We start from the raw sequence: 25,310 nt of genomic DNA on the forward strand, positions 1-25,310 counted from the left end.
TACTGATTTTGCTGATTAATTCTTGTAAAAATGATAACTACTGTACTACAGAAGCAGATGACCACTGTTTTATCATGCTATCCAAATACAGTAGGTGTGACGTGCACCTAATATGAAAGTTACCAACTAATCTCTTAGGTTCTTTTCTTAATGGAGGAATAGGAAGAAATGTCAATTTCTTTTAATTTTTTTTAAGGGGAGTGTTAAACATCTTCCTCTTGGTTTATTGTATTAGTGCTAAATATGTTTATCCAGGGCTACTGTTTAACATCATTCTCTGGGTTTACTCTCTTAAAACTGTTTAAGATTATATTTTATCCTTATAGTATTTGGACTATATTGTCAATAGATAACTCTATTTTAATCCTCATTCGCTGTTGCTGGGAGGCTTGTTTTATTTTGGATGTATTGTAACTCCCTTATATTCTACTCAGTTTAAAGAAGACAAGACACAACCTAATGCATTTTTGGATGCATTACAGATACACTCAGTGCAGTGGAATTGGATAAACCTCTGAACTGTCAGAATTACTAGATGCTATAAACTCACTTCACAGTGAGAAAGCAGCAGGCCCTGATGGCTACCCTGCCGAATTTTATAAAAAATTCTTAATTAAGTTAAATTTAAATTAAGCTCCATTTTATTAGTGACATTTACAGAAGCTAGAGACAATAAAATTTTTCCTCAAACTTTTCACCAATCATTAATTACCATCTTTCCTTAGCAAAATAAGGACTTATTACAATGTGCACCATATATACCCATCTCACTTATGAATAATGATGATAAGATACTCTCCAAAGTCCTAGCTAGAAGGATTGAGAAAGTGATTCCTCCAGTAATATCACAAGACCAAGCTGGATTTATTAAAGGCAGACACTTAGCTTCCAATCTTCAACGCCTGTTTAATGTAATATACAGTACACACACAAAATTCGCGAGGGTTATGTTCCTAAGGTACCCCACGAATTTTGGATGTGGTAAAAAAAATGCATATTTTCATAGTTTAAACTCTAAATACGCCCCCAAAACACTTTAATTTTAAACTCAGCTTAATACTTTAAAATAAAGAATGTAAAGGTAAACCTGAATACTGTACTGCTATGTCTCCCGCAGTGCTAGAATGTAAAATACCGATGTTACCGCTATATGTACTGTAATTCATGAAAACGCGTTTTCATTCTTAGAAGCTTTAGATGATGCAGGGTGTTTCGGCAGCATTTTGGGGCTTTAACCCTTACACTGCCACATACTTGGAAGTTAATGCATCCCTGGACGCCAAATACTTTTTTGCTGCACTTTAAGTAAATATCACAATTAACAAAGAAAGACTGAAATTTTAATGGAACAAATTTTTTATAAGCGAAGAGCATCACAATTACTGCAACACTGATCATTTTACACACTGCTAATGAACTGTAAAAACTATTTAAAAAACTAATGGAACAATATGTACAAAGTGCAACTGACGCCATAGATAAAACTCAGTAAATCACTGAGCCAACTGCTCTTGAACTGGCTGCACACAAGCACACAGAGGTAAGCGCTGATGCTTGCAGGCTAATCTTATTGTAGCGGCTCAATCCCAGGGACAGTGAGGCTGCAATGCTGCAGAGTGTCACACTTGGGTCACAGAATTGCACAGAAACACAGGAGATTGTAGAGACAGGAACTTTATTCAAACACTTCAGACAAACAAACATATGTCTCTTTCAGAAGTAAAAAGAGCTCAGTATGCAGTTAATTATCGAATAAACAATAGTCAAGCATCATAGGGGAGCACAATCCCCAACAGAAGCAGAGGATGTCTGGGGGAGGAGAGAGAAACAAATCAATCAGCCAAAAAGGACAGGCACTGTTTAGGCTTTTAAGTAAGTGTAGTGTTGCACGAGAAGCCACAAGTAAGCCCAGCAAGTAAGGGAGCAATGTGAAGGTAATCTATCAGCGTTTTTTAAGAGGCGGTTTTTGAGGAGTGTCTGTGTCTTCTAGGGGTGCATTCAGCCCCCTGATCACAAGAAGCTGCTGCTAAGATTCACACCATCTAGAAGACGGTGAATTATTTATTTTTCATGGTGGAGATTCCAGGGACGCACCCAGCCTTGACCTGACACGTGCGCACTCACAAACAGAGACAAAAACAAAGCAAACCGGTAATCAAACAGCAAATAAAGAAAGTAATGAAAAACAATGAAATAAGAAAACAACAATACCACCCCTGTTCCCCTTACGGCTATTACACATTAAATACAACAAAGCACAAACAAAACACACACAGTAAATCATGAAAAAGTTCATGAAAAATGGCAATGGATGAAATGTAATGATGAAAATAGATAGTCCAGAGATCCGTATGTTGAATGGGAATGTATGGATAGTCCTACTGGTAGTTCCTAAAATGGTAAATACGGGTGGACGGGTACAGGAGTGCTCCTTTCTTTGCAGAATGGCCATGAATCCACTTATAGTCCTCATGTACACAGGCTAATGGCAGACAATCCAGACGCATGAAACGATCCAGGACAAAATGACTAAGTACAGGTAATCCAACAAAAAGACAGACAGACAGAGACACAAATTACAAAACTTTTTTTTTGCTTTTTTTCCCTTTTTAAAAGCCGTGCTGACATCCTTTGACCTCAACAGCCCCAGCACCCTCAGCAGAAGACCAATTAGAGCCACTGCAGAGACTGCTGAGAGTTGCAGTTTCAAATTCTATTGGCTACTTTCACCATCCCAAGTCGCATTTTTATCTACAGTTGCTTCCTGTTCTCTCTACAGTACAGTATTACACACAAAAAAGCCATCAAAATTGTGGAGGATATTTGCAGTTTCCACTAACAATTATTAGTTAGGTTCTAAGGAAAAATCTGCGAATGACTGAGATCGTGAACTCTGAACCGTGACTTTGTGGGGTTCTACTGTATTCACCCATGAAGTCTAACAACTCGGAGATATTATTATCGTTGGATGCAGAAAAAGCATTTGACATGGTTGACATGGAACTACCTTTTCACTACATTGGAAAAATGTGGGTTTGGCCTACTTCAAACTAGAACGTGGTACTAGACAATAATGCCCCTTGTCACCACTGTTCTTTGCAATCACCACTGAACCAATGGCAGTTCACTGTCGAAATGCTTATGAGATAAAGGGGATTATCTGCAAAGGACTTAAACAGAAAATTTCACTATATGCAGATGATATGGTACTATATACATCAGATCCACAAAATACTGTTCCTGCAGTTCTAACAGAATTTCAGAATTAATTTGAATAAAAGAGTGCTCTTTCAAGTGAAGTCTCAAGCACACAATATTAGATTAGATCTACCATCGCAGATCAGTTTAAATACCTAGGGGTAGAAATCACAAGTAAACATAAAGCTCTTTATCAACAAAATTTGGCTGTCTGTATAGAAAAAATTATGCAAGACTTGCATAGATGGTCTACCCATCATCCCACTTTAGCTTGGTAGAATTTACACTGTCAATATGAATATCCTTCCTAAGCTTCTTTTTATATTTCAAAACATTCCAATATACATCAATGAATCATTTTTTAAGAAGTTGGATTCAGTCATAACCTCATTTATTTGGAATTCAAAACATCCACATATCCAAAGAGCAACCCTACAAAGACCTAAGGCAGAAGGTGGCATGGCTGTACCTAACTTTCAATTTAATTATTGGGCGACAAATATAGAAGCTATAAAAACCTGGACATTGACACAAATAGATGAACATACACAAGCTTGGTCTTAATAGAAATAAAATCCTGCAGTACTTCATTGTATTCCTTGCTTTGTACCCCAATAAATACAAGTCATTGCCAATATACTAACAACCCAATTGTGCTTCATTCACTCAGAATATGAAATCAATGTAGGAAGTACTTATAGATAGAGAAGCTTTTATTTGTGGCACCTCTGCACAAGAACCACCTTTTCCCACCCTCTCAAACGTACGCAGTTTTTAATGTCTGGAAAACATTTGGGATTAAATCACTTGGAGATCTGTACATAGACAGCATCTTTGCATCCTACAAACAATTACACTCCAAATTTAACTTTCCAGCAACACATTTCTTTCACTATCTTCAAGTTCTAAACTTTGTTAAACAGTAACTGCCCAATTTTCTTCACCTCCCACCTCTATACCGAAATATGATCAGTTTTGAGGACTCAGACAGCATTTCTGCAATATATAAAAATATTTTAAAGTCTCTCCCTTTCAAAGAACCCAGTGTACAGTAAGAAAATGATCTCTCACTCAACATCTCAGAAAAGGACTGGAAGGTAGCCATGCAGAGAATTCACTTGAGCTCCATATGCACAAAGCATACAATTATTCAACTCAAAATTATCTATGACGCACATCTGTCTCGCTTAAAATTGTCCAAAATGTTTCCAGGGCAAGATCCAACCTGTGAACGCTGCAATCAAGTCCCAGCCTCATTGGGCCATATGATTTAGACATGCACCAAATTCACATCATTTTGGAACAAAATCTTTAAATGCCTTTCAGAGAGCCTTGATGTCACAATCCCTCCTAATCCACTAACAGCTGTTTTTGGTGAACTCCCAGATGGGCTTAAACTGGAGAAGGACAAACAAACTGGAATTGCCTTTACTACACTACTGGCACGTAGACTTGCACAACTGGAAGAATCCTAACCCACCTCTTTTAAGTTAGTGGATAACTGATGTTATATATTATTTGAAATTGGAAAAAATCTAATTCTAACTTAGAGGATCTGTACAAAACCTTTTCAAAATCTGGCAGGATCTAGTCAATAACATTTTAGAATAAGCATTTAAATCGAGGAAGCAGATTCTCTTCCCTTTTTTATTCTACAGTATTTATATTTATTTATTTACCTATTTATTTTCCTTACTATTAAAGTTTTACTCTGTTGGTCTAACGCTCTTTGGTGGGGGTTGATTTGATTTGAATCTAGTTTTTTTAAACTTGACTTGCATGTATGGAATATTTTTTTGATATTAAATACTTTCAGTAAAATGTAAAAAAAAATGTCAAAACCAGCTATGTAACCTCTTACATCTCTCACTGTCCACATTGTGCTTTGCATATTTAACCCCAGGGACCTCTAATGGCAGATTGCTTGATGCCAGGGACTGTCTTTTATTTTCGCTACCACTAATAGAGGATTCTACAAAGCATCCTTTGTGCCCTTATAGGACCTCAGCTAGACAAGTAACGATCAATTGTGGCATTCGGCAATGCTAATAATCAGTAATTAATAGACAGAGATATTGAGTTTCTTGGTGTGACTTGGGTTAGACAACTCCAACCACTACCCTAATTTTAACCATTCTGTGACTGGGTTGTATCATGTAACATCACTGAAGTATAACGTAAAGCAGTGACCTCCACAACAGAGAAGAGCTCTGGAGGTCCACAGGTTAATGTTGTTTCATGAATTGTCAAATTGGCATCATTGACAGTCTCAGTAACTGTCCATTAATGATGCAGAGAGATGGCATCAAGTCAACACCAGCCAGGAGCACAGAAAAGAAAAACAAATGAAAGCATAAAGAAGCAGCTCATACTACACTAGTTGCAGGTGTGTTTTAGATGTCTAAATTTGTCGAACTACCAGTAAGCTAGCTAATGTTACATCAGCTGCTACTACACTAAAGCTAGTGGTTTACTGGGGTAACACTGGAGTAGCATCGTGTGTAATAGTTTTGATGTCAAGTGTTTAACAGATATTATCTGACATTACAGTACCTAGCTGTCACTTGGTCGAGGAGTATTTATTACCACCATGCTGTATGGACCTCAGGACCTCTAAATGTTGTTAAAGGCTCCTTACGTTAGTTGACATGTGAAGTGCTCTGAGTGCATTGAGGACACGTTTGTAAATTTCACCAACACGCTGGCGGCTCTCCTGCTTACTGGTTAGTGATTGGCTGAATTGTGAAATAGCACCAGGCAAGCAACTTTGACCCAAAAAAGAACAATTAGTTCAGATTAATTTCAGTTGTTGATTAATTTTATAGGTCACTAGCATCACTGTTTTAGTTAATGCCATACTGCTGTCTGCTGTCCTTGAAAGGACAAAATAAAGTTTAGATAAATTCATAAGTGTAGGTGATATACACGCACATTCAATTTTTAAATATTTACATATTTGGTTTCATTTTGACCGTGTAATTACTGCATTAAGTAAGTTTTTTAAGCACGTTCAGCAGTATAGTAGTAGTTTTTATTTTATCATTATTAGTAGCAGTATTTTATATTATTTTCTTTATTATTAGTAGTAGTAGTAGTAATAGTGGTCTTATAATTGTTTTTGTTGATGTTGCATCACATGTCACAAGTGAAACTCTGGCTGTATCAAGTAGCAAAGAGCAACAGCGCATTGAAACCCTAAACCATTACATTATTATTATTACTGTTATTTTTATTACTAATTAGGCATTCATTTATAAAGGAGACTAATCAAAAAGCTATAGTTAAGTTTTTGATGCATGCTTTTTTGCTCATCTATTATTTATTTTTATATTTATTGTTCAAGTTAAAGCTATTATAAGAAATACTAATGTAGTGGACTCAGGGAGGCGTGGGGGGCCCAAGAAGACTGGCTAAGGACAGCACTGGACAAAGTTGATCTTATTGTGTGTTTGTGTGTAACGTTTGTAATTACCGTATATACTCATGTATAAGTTGGATCTTGAAACCCAAAAAATCAATCATAAAATCAGACCGTGACTTATACGCCCATTCAAAAGTACGACAATTTTGTATTTATTTATTTTTTTACATCTTCTTGCCTCCTCCAATCTTGCACAAGTTTCTCAGACACATCAAATTTTGTTGCAGCAGAGCAGTTACCAATTTCTTTCGCCATCTTTAACGGCTTTTAATTTAAAACCAGCTTCATATTTTCTTCTGATCGAACGCTCCATCGTTAATAAGGGATGCTCTTACGATAAAGGTGTATGAGGGTGTGAAATACAAAAAACACAAAACAGTGCAAATGTCACTTCGGAATAGTTTGGGTATTACTGTGTAATCACGTAGGCACAATACATAGAAATAAAGGCAGTGTGCTCTGTGGTTACTCTCTTATGTGGGCGCTAGCATATTATAATCTCTTGGACTAATAGCGTGAGTTTTCCACATTCGACTTATACAACTGACATTATAAAATACCAGAAATTATACAGTAAAATTAAGCCCGACTTATCCTTGGGAGAACTTAAACACGTGTATTTATGGTAAAAGTATTAGAGCTATGTTATAATTATTTTACTGTGATGTACAGCCTCCTGATCAATGAGCTCATAATTAGATTTATAGTGCAAAACAGTCTTTGATATCCAATCAGATATACATGTTATTATTACAGTGTGTCATAAATTAGATTCATATTCTGACATGCATTTACATTTTTTGTATGTAAACTTTCCAAGAAAATGTTGATGTTTGTGTGCAGTCTTCAGTCCTTACCTTAATTGTTAGTGAATATAAAATAGTAAATTATAAAATTTATTTTTTTTTGTTCACAACACATGTGAAGAGCATGAAGACACAGAGACATGGTTGTATTTGTTCTGTTACACAATAAGCACTGCAAGTAGCTAGACCCACTCAATCAATAAGCGCTCTTATAGCAATAGCAATAATATTGCCGTTTAGTAATCTCCATGTTTGAAAATGTTTGAGTGTTTAAGTCAGTTCTATTTTTAATTATTAGGACTACTTTTTTTGTTTCTTTAAGATTTTTTGTATGTATATTTGTTAGTGTAAATTGCGTGCATCACTTGTTTAACTGCTTCTTCTTAAAATACTAAAAGGATATTTGGGGCTCATCCTCGTACTTTCCAGTTGGTACAAGGAGTTCTCAGCTTCATTGAGTGACTACCTCAACTGTGGTCACCATGGACCATAAATGAGACAGTTTTATGTAATAATGTGAAAAGATTCCTTTGATGGAAAGAAAATGAAACATCTATTCATCTTAATAATAAGAAATGTAAAATTTATGGTCTCAGTGTGTATTTAGCCTTCTCAGTTGGAATGCAAGTTTACATATCACAGTCTGTCTTTAAAGAGTGTCATTTCCTACTTTTTATTTCCTTGTGTTGTCATTTGCATGCTGCTATCTCTAACTGGATTTGCAACAAAGATGTTTTTATCAACTATATTACTATCAACCCATAGACCCTGATATAATAACTTGAATTCCACTGCAATCGAAACCAAACAATGTATTGCATTTTATTTAATGTTTCACATTTTATGGCATTTTTAACCTTCTCTGACGTAGAATCAATCTCCTCTGACAAGCTTAATATTAACTAAAAGATTACCACAGAAGTTATCAAATTCGGCTGCTTTTTCTCTTTTCTACATGTTGAACCTTCGAGTGTTAAACAATGAAATGAACGAAAATCCTGCTGTGCCAGAGAACCTGGCACTACAATACTTTTATCAAATGGCTCGCAGAAATGCCTGCCACAATTTCTGGCTCTGTTTCCCCTTCTAAACTTGTCCTCTACTGCTAGGGCCCATTCAGTAATCATGATTTGCCTTCTTTTCTATTCACCTTTGCATTCATGGTATTTAGTCACATGCTGCTGTTCTTGTTATTCACGTCATACTGAAAAGTCAAAATATCAGTCACTGAGTACAGATGGCAACACATGTCACTGCAAGATCAATCTTTTAAATTTTAAAAATACACGTCCTACAAAAGAGCATACTGAAAGTTTCCCATTGAACATTGAAGAGCCTTTCCTTATCTTTTGATCAGTAGAAGCCCAATGCACTTTAAGGGAAAAAACTAACTACATCAGAACATAAGAAATTTGACAAAAGAGTGGAGACAACTTCCCCTTTATTTCAGCTGGTGTCCTCAAGTGTGTGATTAGCTCCCCACACCGTTTCTTCTGCTCGAGACTAAACAGGTTGAATTCTCTGAGCCTGTCTGTCAGAGTGTGTACGCCATGTCCTTCAGTCCTGGGATGCACCTGCTGCTCTCCTCTCCTCTGCACATCTTCAAGTGCCGTTCTTGCAGTGTGGAGACCAGAATTGTACATTGCATTTCACATGAGGTCTCACTATGCATTAAATAGTCTGAGCATAATTTGTATTTAACAGTTTATATAATATAACTTTTTTAATGCCTTATTATTAGCTTCTGTGCATTACTTAAACAATGAAAAAGTTGTGTCACTATAAACCTTTTCTTGCGTTGATTAATTTAGGACTGTGTTTCCTATCTTTCATTTAAAATCGGCACTCTTTTTGCCCACGTGTAGCCCTTTGCACTTTTCTAGTTTAGACTACATGTTTCAAGTGAGAAGATTGTAGTATTACAACAACAGCAACATTTATTTATATAGCACAGTTTCATAGAAAAAGTAGCTCAAAGTGCTTTACATAATGAAGAATAGAAAAATAAAGGACACAGTAAGAAAATAAAATAAGTCAACATTAATTAACATAGAATAAGAGTAAGGTCCAGATGGCTGGAGAAAAAAATAAAATCTGTAGGGATTCCAGACCATTAGACTGTCCAGTCCCCTCTTAGGGTGTTGTACCTTGTTAGTCATTATGAATGTAGTGAAAAGTCAAGCAAAATGACACCTTTTATTGGCTAACTAAAAAGATTATAATATGCAAGCTTACGAGGCAACTCAGGCCCCTTCTTCAGGCAAGACGTAAGCTTGATATTTTTTTTTGCTGCTTCCTCAGTGTCTGCCATTCCTCCAATTTTAGTGTCGTGTGCGAATTTCACAAGGCTACTAACATCACCCAAACTTCTATCATTAATATGAATCAAGAAAGTAACAGATCCCTGAGGGACTTCACTGATCACCTCATTTCACGTAGAGCATTCTCCTCTTATCTCTGCTCCTGGTATTATCCTTTCTTTTCATATGACTACATACTAAGTTCCAATAATATAAAATGCTTTCATCGCCATACCATATATTCCTTTGCAAAGTGTACACCTAGTCATACTTCTTCAGATATAGTAGGTTGTAATAAATGATACGGAGTAATACTGATCTGGAACTTCACCTGAGAAATGCACTTCATGAAAAAGTGAGATGGAATCGTCAATGTATGTTCTTCTCAGGGTTATACCTGTAGATGGAAATAAAGAGACATTGAACCTCTGAACTGATACAGCAGTGAAGTCCTGTGAATAAAGGCAGTTGTGCTGTTTCTAGGTGGGAGATAGCGTCTTCAACCTATCAGGCGTACAGGATCAATGTATTTATAGTCGATGTTAGTATTTTATATTTGTATCATACATTCTTTTGCTCAGGAAATTTGCATTATTAAGTTATCCTGCATTTATACATTTAAAAAAAAGTGTCTACCCCTACTGAGTACAGTGGAGGCTAATGGGACACCAGAAGAAATGTGAAGCAAAAGCATTAAAAATTTAGAGCAAAAAAAGTTTGTGTGTATTTATTCACTTCTTGAGATTGAACACAAATACAGCAAGTGCCTATCAGTATTCTTTATGCAAAAACGCAGTGCATTTTCGTCAGACTCCACCATTTTTAAGGAAGGCCAGCCACCCCTTCGTTTTTAACTATAAAGTGATGAATCAAAATCCTTCCATCAGGAAAGACAGTGGCAAGAACCAGCATTGAAAAGGAACTACTCCAGCTTTGTTTTGTTGTTATAAACATCCCCACAAATCACTGATAACATGTTTTGTAAAACAGAATTAATTTGCTGCTTCAAAGTGGACGTACTGTATTTGATAAGTTTTAAGGCTTTTGTTTCATGTTTCTTCTCTTGTTCCTTTAGCTGGCCTTTATAAATACAGTGTCATTTAACAACATAGGTTTCTAAGGTAAATGAATGTATGCCACAATCGTGAAAAAATAACCTTAAATGTAAAAAGCAAACCTTAACACTTAATTTTTTGGCTAACAGTAAAGATATCAAGGGTACAAGCATTATGGCAAATTGTCTGGAACAGTGAGAACTGAGGTACTGTTACATTGGAGTGGAACTCAGATGTTTGCTCACATTTTTGTAGATGTGCTTTGTTTAATGGTAACTCAAATGTTTTTCATTATATTTTAGTTCATATTTCAGGAGAACTAACTCTTAATGAGAGCCCTGAATATCTTCAAATACCAGCAAAGGTTAATGAGTTCCAACAGCAAGCCAATGCTATTGTAAGTACAACAACAAAAATAATTTTTAACGGTGTGCCAATATCTTTAATGCTCTTTGTAAATGTTATTAACGAACGATGACCATAAAATAAACTGTAGGTATCTAGATTGTGAGTAATATGGCACCTCAGACCAAACCAGAAGTTACACCTGCCTATCTGGGGTTGGACTGATTTTATATTTCTTCTTAGCGAGGAGTGCATGTAATGCTTATGGTCAGCACTCTCAACCTCTGGTCCTGGAGGGCCACAATGCCTGCAGGTTTTCATTGTAACCCTTCTTTTAATTAGTCCACTGCTTTTTCTGCTAATTAACTTCTTTTGAATTCATTTTAATTGATTGTTTTTTAAGGTTTGTTCCCTTGAATTTCATCATCGTTTCTCTGAATTGCTTCATTTCTCTCCTTAAATGGCACCCAAACAGAAATGAAATGTGTTAACAGTTTTTTGAGATACAAGGGGGCTTGTCACATTTTTTCTTTACTTTTTTTACAATGTATTGTTAAATTGACTTGCTTTGTAATATTTTTGCATTGTTTCTTTATAGATTTTTTTTTTATTTATTATTTCACTAGTGTTTTTTTTTTGGTTTGTGGGATTTTCATGCATATTATGAAATTCATTTGTATTCATACAAACCTGACGAGCTGTAGTGTATCTAGTTACTTGTTTGCAATAAAAGTTATGACTCTATAAGGGCATGAGCATTTGTTTTAAATGCCGGACCTGTGCTACAATAGTATAGTAACGAGCTTTCATTTTTTCTGCATTTTACAAATACAAAATCAATACTCTTCAATTTAAAAGCCTATGAAGGCTTCAGTGCTGCTGTGGAACTCTTAAGTAATACGTCTTAAGGGAAAGGACATCCAAAACTACTGTCTGTGGAAATATCTGTTCATAGTTACAGGACAATTTCTGGATTAATGATGATGTTGTTAAAGCATGCTCTTCAAGCAAGAAAGAGTTGTAGAGTGTATGATGGGATCCAGCTTACTGTAGTATACTTAGTTCCTTGGAAATTTCATGACTATATTGATTCAGAGAATGGTCTACTGAATAAAATATTAAATTATCATCCCCCATAACTATAGGAGACATTGATATTTAAATGGATGCATGAAACAATTGCATAAAAAATATAGAATTAAAGTATAAAAATGTTAATTTCTTTCTTTCTTTTTTTTTTTTAGCTCAAGCCAGTTTTCAGTGTTTTGCTTGGATATGATGGTTTGAGTTTGGGTGCACCCAGGTACTATTTAACTACATTATGGGGTCCAACCATTACATAAAGAATGCAATTTATCTTGATAACTAATAAGTTTCTTTTTTCCCTTTTTTGTAATTATTCCTAAGGTCTGGCAGCATCATTATTCCTTTTGATATATTTGTTAATGATGTTAGTGGACAGATCAACTCTAGCTGGCTTAATTTAGCAGTTAGCAACTTCAAGGGCACAGTATCTTTAAAAGTGACAGGTAAATATGTTTCTAAACTGGTATTTAACTGCTCTGTTAAATTAGTTGCTTCATTTACAATAATACACAGTATTATACATAATGGTATGTGCAAAATAATGTAATACAAACATAATATACTTTGTAGTATATAATATATACAATATACACACAGTGGATTCAGAAAGTATGCAGAACCCTAAACTTTCTGCACAGTTTATTGTGTTGTAGATTTTATTTTACATGGATACATTTCCCATTTTTTTTGTCAATCTACACTTAATAACCCATAATGACAAAGTGAAAACATTTTCAGTAAAGTTTACAAATTTATTAAAAATCAAAGCCTTACATCTCTCAGTTATATAAGTATTCAGACCTTTAGTTTGGTGCTTTGTAGAAGCCCATTTGGCAGCAATTACAGCTTCAAGCCTTCTTGCGTAAATCTCTACAAACTTTGCACAAACTTTGCATACCTGGGTTTAAGCACTTTATCCCATTCTTCCTGGCAGCTATTCTCAAGCTCCGTTAGACTGGATGAGAAGCATCTGTAAACTGCCATCTTCAGGTCTCCTCACAGATGTTCCATGTGGCTTAAATCTGGGATTTGCCTGGGCCACTTAAGGACAGCCAGTGATTTGTCCCAAAGACATTCCAGCGTTGTCTTGATTGAGTGCTTTGGGTCACTGTGTCATGCTAAAAGGTGAACTGACACCTCAGTCTGAAGTTGCATGCACTCTGGAGTAGGTTTTCTACAAGGACCTCTCTGTATGTTCGTGGTTTTAAACCGGTGGGGCAAAAAAGGGGGCGTGAAGATGTGAAAAAAAGAAAACAAGAATCAAAAATATGAAAAATACATCTATTGAAACCAAAACAAATGAACTTAAATTACATTCTGATACTAGAAAAATAAATATAGCGATAAATGTCGATAAAAGTTAATTAGGTATAATAAAACCTGTAGTGGTGTATCGGCAGCAAAAAATATAGGAATACATTTTATTAGGGCTTCAAAAAACGTTAGGGAGGCACGATTAAAACTGTTATGAAAAATATTTAAAGGTTGAGAAACGCTGCTGTATGTGACTGAATTCATCCTTACTTCAGTTGTGACCAGTCTCCCTCCCCCTGACGCTGAGTAGCATCCCTAAAGCTCCCACCACCGTGCTTCACAATATGGCATAGCATTACGCAGGTGAAGAACAGTGCCCAGTCTTTACCAGACATAGTGCTCAGACACTCAGACTTCTGCCCAACAAATTAAATTTTTATCTCATCAGACCAGAGAATCATTTTCCTCATGAGTCTTTTAAATGCCATTTGGCATTTCCACGCTGGAGTCAGTCATTCTACCGTACATACCAGATTGATCTAATATTAATGGGATGGTCATACTCTTGACATATTCTCCTATCTCACCAGTTTACTTCTGAAGCTCTGTTAGTGTGACCAAGGTCCTTCTTGCCTGGTTATTCACTTTGACCAAACGTTCAGCTCTAGGAAGAGTCCTGGTGGTCCGTTACTGCTTCCATCTCTCAAATATAGAGGCCACATTGCTCTTGGGAACACTCAATACTTTAAAAATGGGTTTACTTCTATTTCCTGGTATACAGTTTGCCTCACCACAGCATGGTCACAGAGGTCTACAGAGAATTCTTTGAATTTCATGGTTTGGTTTTCATCCTGACATGAGGTGTGAATTGTATGATCCTATACTTACATAGGTGTGTGTGCCTTTCTAAGTGATGGACAGTCAGTTTATTTGGCCACAGATGGACTCCAATCAAGTTCTACAAACATCTCAAAGATAAGTAAAGCAAACAGGACCCCTGGGCACACTTGGAATGTCACAGCAAAAGTTTTGAATACTTGTGGAAATAAGGATTTTAGTTTTTGAAATATATGCTTTCACTTTGTCATTGTGAGTTATTGAGTGTAGATTGATGGGCTAAAATCACAGATTTAGAATTAAATTTACAACACAATAAAGTGTGCAGAAAGTAAACGGGTCTGAATACTTTCTGAATCTACTATATATGAATTTTGCCATAATGCAACTGTTAAAATCCTATTGACTGGGTGCACCATCTGAATGTTTTCTGGACCAGAGGCAGATCAAATTATTTTTATTTTTCTCCAAATACATCCATCCATCCATTATCCAAGCCACTATATTCTAACTACAGGGTCACAGGGGTCTGCTGGAGCCAATCCCAGCCAACACAGGGCGCAAGGCAGGAGACAAACCCCAGGCAGGGCGCCCGCCCACCGTTGGCAAATACAGTATTTTATTAAAAAATATTTATAATAGAAACACAGGTGCAAATGGTGCCAAGTTAACTAGTCATTTGATGGCAGCACTTATTGGTTACTAATTAAGAAAATGGCTGGAGTTAAAATGTGCAGCCACTGTAGCCCTTTGGGATCTGAGTTTGACACCCCTGGACTTCTGAGGACCTTGAAGTAATTTTGCCATTTTATTTCTTTTACAAGTTTACAAATCTACGCTGTGCTGCCATGTTCTTTTTATACTGTGGGGATTTTTTCCTGGTTAACCCTTTTATTAAATTTATGCCGATAGAGGCTTCTAGTTCCAAGCATTAAAATAGCTGTTTTACACAATAATGCTATGCAAGTTTTCTTGCACTCGTGTCTACAGCAGAAACCCACTGTCACAAGTTTGACTTTTATCTGTTTATGGTTGTAATAGCTACTTCAACAGGTAATGGAATACATTTCTAAATACTGTATTTGATTTTTGATGTCTCACACCTACGTCCTTCCTCATTATCCTAGTGTCTGTCTGGAGTGCATGGCACTTCCTCTCTCAATTGCGTTTGACTGAACAACTGCAGTTGAACTGACCAATCAGATAAAAGCCATACTGACCAATCAGATTGCTCTGAGGGGCAGGACACATACACGCACACACACACACAGACATTAGCGTTTTATTATAAAGGTTTACTGATCATAGTGCCAGGAAGTAGCAACCTATTGCATCTTAATTAACACATGCAAGTAAGAATTTCACTGTACTCTGTAATTCTGACTATAATAACCCTGTAAACTGGGAAACTCAGGATGCAGGTTCTGAATTCTTTGCAGCATTGCATTGTCTGCATATTCTCCACTTTAAAATAACAATCATGACTGAATGTTAGACTCCTCTTTAATTGGTTAGAAAGGCCTTATTAGCCTTCCCAGACTATTGAACTGCAGAAATTGCAAGATCATTACAGTTGTCTTGGCTTGACATAGTGTCCCTTCAAATCTGAATACCACCAGAAGTTCACTCGAAGTTATATGTGTTTTTATTTTAGCTCAAGGTAAGGCAAGGACTAAATCATTATTGGCTATGCCCTGATACGACAAAACATATCATCGAAAGAGGGAGCAACTATCTCAATATGACTGTATATGCTTTAAAATAATGTGTCTTTTTAATTTTTCATTTACATACTATTTATTTTACTAAACCCATGTGTTTTAATTTCTAAACAAATCATCCAAATGTCATACAATATGTTGAGAACTTAAATAATGTATGTAGTCAGTTTAGAAGATTCACTTCTTACCTGTTGTAGGCACACATTTCACTGTGGACATACACATCAGGATATCGTCTGACATCTTTATTCAGCAAATCCACTTATTCTCCTCAGAATATCTGTGAAAACAGACATAAAAATGTCAGTACAAGTCAAAATAAATTAGACTGAGAGTGAGCAGTCATTTATAAATAAAACCACAGGCTACACATTGATACTGACAAAACTGTGCTATGTGGTAAAAATCAAACATATTAATTAAAGGAAGAAACTTATCCTCTAACTAGACAAGTCTAATTAACAAAAAAACTTTTGTGTCAGTAAAAAAAATCACACAGGAGAAAAGCGGTTCATTCTGTCATTTATTGTCTTGCAGAGCCATGCTGAAGAGGGAGCACCATTCACCATCAGTCTGTGACAGAATGATCACAGAATAAAAACAAAAGCTCATACTTATTGATTACTGAATTTATATAACAGTGCTGATTAATGCTTACATATCATAATCTGATTGGTGAAAAGACATGAGGTGTTTATGATAGGAAGGAAGTCTTTCTCCATTATGTCCTTGTTCTTCTGTGCATAGTGGCATATGGCCAGGGCCCTTGCTCGGTTGGGACGCCTCCACGCTGGAAGGATTTGGAGAGGAAGCAAATCCCAAACATTACCTCCCCATCAGCGCTATGTGGCAGCCCCCCTTGGTTGCAGTGGTGCCTTAAACTCCCACAGTGCTCCATGGGAGCTGGAGTTTGATACAGCCTTGTTGGGAACCATGGGTGCCACCAGGGGGTGCTGCAGCTGCTGCTGAGCCCTTATGGGCAGCTCTTCCACCACCTGGAGTACTTCCGGGTGCCTTATGAAAGGAGCCAGCAGCCACTGCTCCAGGAGCCAGAGTCGGGTGGGAGAGGACGAAGCTTGCCAGGATGAGTGGAGGAAAGAGGATGAGAAAGAGAAAAGCAAGAAGAAAAAGATGTGGGTGGAGTTTGAGACTGTGCTGTACCGGTGGGAAACAAGGGAAGGTGTTTACCACGAGGAAAAAAGTAAAATAAAAAACGTGTGTGTGCTTAACTTGTGTCCGGCGTCTGTCAGTGTCGTGTTTGGGCAGCAGGAGAACCCTCTGCAGGCCACAGCGTCTAAATTGTATTTCACTGAAAACTCCACTTCTCACATATTTTCAGGTTCAAATGCATGGCAGTTAATATACAGTAACCTAAACATACTGTATTTGTATATTTTCTGATTTCTTTTAAATTGATGTGTATGATATTTAATATTGCATTTAGGAGGAAAGTACTTCATATGATGCTGCAATAAAATTGTTAAAATTCCCAACTGTTTTTTAAAATAAAATTCTAGCTGTCAGAAAATTCTACTTAGACAGTTTTACATTTTAAAAAAATCTTTGCATTTACAGTTTAACCTTAAACTTGTTCGTTGTTTTCTATTTGAAGGACTTGCGAAACTCAGCACAACAAGTGATAAAGTAAAATACAATGAAAAAGTGAATTTTACTTGTTTATTTGAGTCCAGTCATCAGGTGGAGTGGTCTATATCTGCTAACAATAACACAACACCAATCGTGAATGGCAGTAATGCAGTCTTATCTAACGGGCCTAGTGGGACCTACAACCTCATTGTTTTATCAGCCATTCAAAACTGGCAAGGTATGTAAATTCTTTTTTGTATTGTCAGTTGTGTATAAAGTTTGAAGACATATAATAACAAATGTAAATGTAATGGGGTAGAAAAATCTCACTGGTATCTCTCTAAGCTCTGAACAATGAGGGAAAAAAGTATAGATTTATCAAATGCTGGTGATGATTGAGTAAAAATACATGAAAGATAACTCATTATAGGGAGGAAACAAAATAGCAAAGGAATGAAAACCAACCAAACAAAGACTTCCCCACTGTCGTCACTGGTCTCTGTCCCTGACCATTGTTTGGGTCGGCTACACCACACTCTACTTACCAGAGCACCACACAAAATAATCACATCTTGTCTATGTCTCTTTCTTCCTCCAGTCTGTCCCAAGCCAAATCTTTTCATTGGACACTACCCTTATGAGAGTACCCTCAGACAATTTACCACTTCTTGTTCGTCTAAACTGGGGTGCAAAAATGTGTTCTGAGTATCTCTGTAGATTTCTTGCCAAGGACATCATTGGGTCTCTATGTCCTGTGCTACTTTGGTGGCATCCTGGTCTCTGACAATCCATTGTGAAACTCTCCAAAGTTGGCTGTGTCTCTAAAATTTATTATCCAGAAAGCATTTTATGAAACTATCCTTACTAAACTAGATATTTCCATACTTATAACCTACTAGAAAAATGTGAATTTAAATTATTTGCCTATATCAAAGGTGAAGTCACAGAGCCATTTCAGGATGGAAAGAAGCCTTTATTATCACGCAGCACGAGACCTGCATTATCATGAAGGCAGTGACTGAATTATAGCTTTTGATTACACTTCTTAAATACGGTTAATTACAGAAGTACACAATTAATGGCCATTTTTCATATCCTTGCAAGGTACTGATAAACAGGACCCTGAAATCAAGATGTTTTCTCTCTTTCCTGCTGGCACCAGTTCTTATTAATTCTTAACTTTGCACCTACCAGCAGCTGTTCAGCACAGCTGATACTGCCCCACAGACAAAAGCGATAAGAGTAAAAGCTAATAGTGAAAAGGTTATAATAAAAATATTAAAATACTAAATTTCATATTTGACAAGAATAATCGTATTTTATACCCACAAATGGAAATACTAAAAGTCTGAGCATATGACATTTAAAATATCTGGTAAAGGCCCAGTGGGTGCAAGGGACAGAGGAATAGAATTAGCTAATTTACACTGAATGCTGGTGACTGGCCCTATTAAGTACCTTTGTCATCTTTAGTGGCCATTTCCACCACTCTGCTCAGATGTTTGGCAGATGCATTTTCTCCCAGCTGTATCATCTCTTTGGTTGTTCATACAGTACATGCCATCCAGCTCCACCTCATTCCACTCACCTGGGGCCTCATGCATAACGCTGTGTGTAGAACTCACACTATAACATGACATAAGCACAAAAGCCAAAATGTGCTTACGCACAGAAAAATCCAGATGCATAAATCTGTGCAAATGCCAGCTTCCACGTGCTTCCACTATATAAATCCTGATCAGTGTGTAAAGTAACCCTCGTGCACGCGCCTGCTGTCCCGCCCCAACTCCTCCCAAAATTACGTCTCTTTGAATATGCAAATCAATATAAATAGCCCTTAAGCTCAGTGTTCTGTGAAAAGACAATGGAAAAAGCAAGAGGGAAAATGGAAGAATTTCAGCGAATACCAAGTGGAGGCAAGGAAAAACGTATTATTTGTTGGTTTAGACAGTGGTATAAACAAGAAAAGGAAGCTGATCGAGTGACATAGCGTGTTGGAAAAACTCGAAAGCTCAAGTTCACAAAGTTTCACAGTGACCGAAATAAAAAAGAAGTTGTCAGATATCAAAGTTGCTGTGAAAAGGCGAGTGCAGCCCACCGTGTCATATGAAAGCTTATTAGGGTACAGAGAAAAAAAAGGCACACAGTGGAGAAAAAACACAAAATGTCAACTTCAATCTCGAAATTTCCACTTTAATCACGTAGTTTATTTTGTCATTAAAGTAGAACATCATAAACTTCATTTTAAAATCGTTTAATTAAGCAGTTTCTCAAATCACATTGTAATTAAAGTAGCAAGTTAAATGCTTTGTTTTGTATGTGATCTTCTATGTGCTCTATGTGTGTGAATCACTACGTGCTTCTTAAACCGGCTCTCTTCCTCCAGAATCCATTACATTTGTGATATTACAGCTCTCTAAATAACTAAAATACTGAGATGTATACGTGATATCATTGTCATGATGATATGAGTTAAAGCACGTTATTAAACATGGGAACACGGTGGCACAGTGATTGTGCGCGACCTTCGATGAAATAATTTATTGCAGCAGTACTCAGGGGCATCTCTAGGCTCGTGGCAGCCCTGGGCAGAGAAAGAATCGGTGGCCCCTTCGCCCGCCAATGTCAATATGGTATCTTTTGCACGGCGCATGGCCACGTCCATTGCGGACACTGCATATCTGCCTCGTGCTCATGACACAAGCGTTTCACTTTTGCCGAAATTTGCCGCTGCGTTGTTATTTTCTCTTTCTGTTTTATATTCAATATATATTGGTGTGTCGGCCCCTGGGATTTGGCGGCCCTGTGCAGGTGCAGTTTGCACATGCCTATGGCCGCCCCTGCACTACTGTCTCTTTCAAACGTACTAACCTCCAATTCCTGTCCTTCCTTTTCTTTCTCCAAGTAACCGATCACCACATAATCAGCTCTGTAATCGACGTTATGCTATCTGTAAGCTTATAACGCCGATTCTTCAAAACTTTTAAGGAACATTGAAATATCTTTGTAGTACATGTTTAATTATTCTATCCTTCACTCCTGTCCCAGTGAAGCATACAGTGTGAGGCAGGAACAATCGTGAACGGAGCGCCAGATCCTTGCTAGCGTAGCAACACCATGTCCTTTAATTATTAACAATATAGATTATTTAAATGAAGTTAAAGTTTAATCTGTATAATATAATAAACCTATTTTGCTGCATTTCATCTTAAAAATGATATCGTCATCATATGTAAATACGTGCTTTATAAAGTGGCTCAGGTTGTGCAATAGTGCAAGTTTACAGTGAGGTGATTGTACTTATAAGTACAAACAGTTCTACAAAGAGCACTTGATGGATTGATTGAGTTTGTTTAGAGCTCTTGGGATGAAACTGTTTCTGAACCGCGAGGTCCGTACAGGAATGGTTTGAAGTGTTTGCCATGTGAGAAGCAGTTCAAATAGGAAGCATGGCTGAAGCAGCGTGTGCTTGATGCTGTATACCAATAATTCTCTTTCCGATCAGCTGCTCTGAGTGGTGCAGTGAGAGTAATATGGAAAAAGATGATCTGCTGTGGCAACCCCCAACGGGAGCATCTGAAAGAAGAAGAAGAAGGTGCAGTGAGAGTAACAACATTAAAGCAGTTATGGTATTTGGAATAGTTTGACCATTCCGTGAACCATTATATTATTACTGGTTAATTACAATCAGATGCATTAAACTAATAAACAATATGCAGTTAATTTCAGTGTATTTATAAAGCCGCGTCAGGGATGTGGATCTGAAAAAGAAAGATAAACCACACAGGAACAGTAGCACTACTTTGATGCTGGGTGCCGCCAGTCTGCAAAACTGAGCAGAGAACTTGCGTATGACAGGGTCTGAGCTACCGTGGAAATGTGCGTGGCTTTATGCCAAGTTTAGGTTTTATACATCGTGATTTGAACGTGGAAACGTTCTTACGCAATATTTCTGTGCGTACGCACCATTTATACATGAGGCCCCTGGAGTCAGAGCCTGGTAATCCTACATGCCACACTATCTGTTGGGTCTATGAGCAGACCCAAAGCACACATCTGAGGCTCACCAGTGGCCACACATCAGGGTCGATGTGCTTTAGTAGCTGGGTGCCATGTCCAAAGTGCTCTCTAAGTGCTGAGGCTGTGCTTCCTGAAAATACCCCCCACAAACACATTCCCCAACCCAGCAAATTACGGAGCTACTTCTCACTTCTGGCTTCTCCAGGTATTCCTAGAGAAGCTTGGGACATATGTGTGTGTGTGCCCTGCGGTGGGCTGGCGTCCTGCCCAGGATTTGTTCCTACCTTGCACCCTGTGTTGGCTGGGATTGTCTCCGGCAGAGCCCCGTGACCCTGTGTTAGGATATAGTGGGTTGGACAATGACTGACTGAGTGACTAACTGATACATTTCAAGATATTGATTCTTAAAATGACATCCAGAACATCTTTGAGGTCTCTGAAATGCATTACCCGATATCTTAAAAATAGCTTCTTATGCATTTTCAAATACCTCAGATTTATTTCAGGATATCTTAAAATGAAAGTAAGTTCCATTGAAAACATACACAATTGTACTTTAGATATCTCTAAATATATAGAGTTATTTAAAAAAACCTTAAAATGCATTTGAGATTTTTTAAATTATATTTCAGATAACTTAAAGTGACTGTGATATCATATTAAGATATGTTGAAATACATTTGAAATATCTAAATATATGTTTAAGATATATTGAAGTAGACATATTTTCAGATATCCATAATTTAGGATACCTTAAGATTTATTTTGAGATATCTCTAAATTTCAATTTGCCATGCCGGCATTCCCAGAAGGTACCATATACAGGCATGGTCATGTCTGAAAAAGGCAATAGCGTGATACAAAGGATTACTAACAGTTCTTCACATAATAATAAAATACATAAAAAGAAGGAGGAGTAGAAGTGGCCATCATTATTTGAAGGGCAGTTAAGTTGAAGTGACTACTCATTTAGGGAGCTTATTTTTAAATGAACTATGTTGCAAATTGTGTGCCAAAACACACTTTTTATTTTATGATGGTTTATGGTCATCTAACTAATGTAATTTCTCCAGATTGAGGCCTGTAGGCAAAAAAAACTCCCAAATAAATATAAGGCTATGTCCACACTACTATGTTTTCATTTAAAAATGGCATTTTTAAACATAAACTCCATCTCCATCTACACTAATATTTTCACATTAATTACAAAATATCTCTGTCCATACTATAATCATTGAAAATGCATATGATATAGATATTCGCCTACTCTGGCCATGCAATCCTTGAAGGGACAGTAACATCACCAGCCACGGCATTTTTCACTAAACTGTACTGACAAGTCAATTATTTGCCTTTTGTGCTTTGTCGTATTGTGCATGTTGGGGTCTGTGGCACTGCACATGTAATCAGTAAATAATGATGGAGAAAGAGCATGGGAGTCTTACATGAGCGGCCTGGGGTAGATGGGGAAATACATGGTTTAGTAAAAGTCCTTCTTGGGGCGCCCGATCGATATTTGAATGAAGCATGATAGGAGAACAGGGGAGACCAATACAGAGAGGATGAGTTTGAGGAGAGATTAAGTCAAAACTAAAAGTGAAACAGGAGAAGGCAGAATGAGAGGAGCCAGCATGGTAGAGAGGTGGCAGGCAGTTGGGAGAGTGAGCCCTGCCACAGAGTGTTCAGCCGGCGCTCAAGAGGGCTGAAGAGGAAGGAGACAAAGGAGCAAGATTTGGCGCTGCAGCATGCTGGGAGACTGGGGTGGCAGTATGGACCCAAGCCTCAATTTGAAAGGTTAGCTGTGCCAGTCGGGAGTTGTTTTCGGTAGCTGCAGGATCCCATCTGGGGTAAGTTGAGGAGATGTCAGCTTTAGAGGGAAGTACTGTGACTCCGTTTTTAGATTTATTGCCTCTGGAGAATTGACACCTCCTTTTTATGACTTATTTATTGTTTGTTATTATTAGATTTTAACCTTCATGAAGGCACTTGATTTTATGGATTATTTATTTATTGAGTGAATCACTGCACTTGTGGAGTTTTGAACCCCTTGTTTTGAAAAATACAATCAAAGCACAAAGTACCCACTCTTGTCTGTTAGCATCCTCACTTCACGGCTCATCCTCGGTTATGTCGATTGACAGTTCCTGGTGCAAGAGCTGTGAAGGACCGTGGAGTCAACTTGGTCCATCACACACGTATGCATCATTTAAGCAGTACAAAAAAGCAATTCAGATGTATGCAGGTTGCCCACACAATAAGCGTCACGGAAAACAACTCTTCTATGCCTGTCATGTTGGAATAAAGTTTTCTTCCATAAAGGGTGACGAGTCACTTAATGAGACATTGCAATGAGCAGGATCCGATCAGGGGAGTGCACAAACAAATCAAAATGTGATTAGTGTCTGCATTTCCAAACGTCTACGTTTTCACCCATCCATATTGCAATGCCGAGAAGGCATTTTCAGAAGTATACAGTTCTAGATAGAATTTTCAAAAGTCAATCCCAGTTTTCAGGGGTTAAAAGATTTTGGGGTATTGTGGACATAAGGAAAAAACAGAGACTGATGTCAGAGCTTTTAAACGCAAACCTTGTAGTGTGGATGTAGCCTTATTCAACTTCTACAGTAACCTGAAGAGTAATAAGAGTGCTAGCCTATTGTGTCTCAATAGACATGTCAGAGATAAAGGTTGTGGCATTATGTCCAAGAAATTATTTTTTGAAAATCCAATATCTCTACTCAGTAATTACAAAAATGAATAGTAAAATATCACATGCAACAAAAGGGTGATTTCTGACAGCAAAAGAAGGCACACCTCACCTGAAGTATGGCAACCTTTTAGATTGTTTTTTATTCACAATAAGTTGAGACAAAGTGGAAATGCATCTTTCAGATTCTGACACATTCACAAACAATAGATGGACAACCCAGCAGAAGTAAGACGGCCAGCACCCTGACTTAGTCAAATACATGGTGGTGGGAGATGGAGCATATCCACCAGCTTTGAATACAGGACTCTACCCTGCAAAGTATGACAGTCAACCACAAGACATACCTGTATACAGTATCTCATTTTAAATTCACAGAGAAAATGGATACAAGCCAAATGAGATTATGCTTGCAAGTCAAAGGAAGCTATGCTTAAACTTTGTAATGCACTACTGACTTCCATTCTGGAGTACTGTGTGCAGTTTTGGTCTTCCGGGCTACAAAAAGGACATAGCAGTGTTGAAGAAGATCAGAGAGGAGCAACGTGGCTTATTCCAGGGCTTCAGAGGATGAGTTATGAGTAAAGAATAAAAGAGCTAAGCCTTTACAGCTTAAGCAAATGTAGGTTACGAGGACACCTGACTGAAGTGTTTAAAACTATGAAAGTAGTTAATACAGTAATTCCAGGATGTTGCTTAAAAAGGAGTTCAAGAATAACACGGGGATACAGTTGGAACCTTGTTAAGGGAAAATGTGGGGCAAACCTCGTTCTCGACACAGAGAGCCATAGACACTTGGAATAAGCTACCAAGTAGCGTGCTAAACATTAGGACTTTAGGGGCTTTCAAAATTTCGACTTGATGTTTTTTAAGAGAATTATGTGGATAGGACTGGCGAGCTTTGTTGGACTGAATGGCTCTTTTCTAGTCAAACATTTTTTCTGATGTAAACAAGAACGTGTGACCTGTAAAG

General features: G+C 37.4%; 1 protein-coding gene across 4 annotated transcripts in view; it reads left to right on the forward strand.

Moving 5' to 3' along the window:
• Window positions 1-25,310, forward strand: part of LOC120526091 (adhesion G-protein coupled receptor F3-like) — a 67,970-nt gene that overhangs the window by 17,574 nt on the left and 25,086 nt on the right. For all 4 annotated transcript variants that reach the window (XM_039748988.1, XM_039748990.1, XM_039748991.1 and 1 more), the window contains 4 exons: window positions 11,083-11,177; window positions 12,370-12,428; window positions 12,533-12,654; window positions 17,636-17,848. In XM_039748988.1, coding sequence (XP_039604922.1) covers window positions 11,083-11,177; window positions 12,370-12,428; window positions 12,533-12,654; window positions 17,636-17,848 — 489 coding nt within the window. The remainder of the gene's footprint in view (window positions 1-11,082; window positions 11,178-12,369; window positions 12,429-12,532; window positions 12,655-17,635; window positions 17,849-25,310) is intronic.

This window comes from Polypterus senegalus, chromosome 3, assembly GCF_016835505.1.
Source record: "Polypterus senegalus isolate Bchr_013 chromosome 3, ASM1683550v1, whole genome shotgun sequence".
NCBI classification, from domain to species: domain Eukaryota; kingdom Metazoa; phylum Chordata; class Cladistia; order Polypteriformes; family Polypteridae; genus Polypterus; species Polypterus senegalus.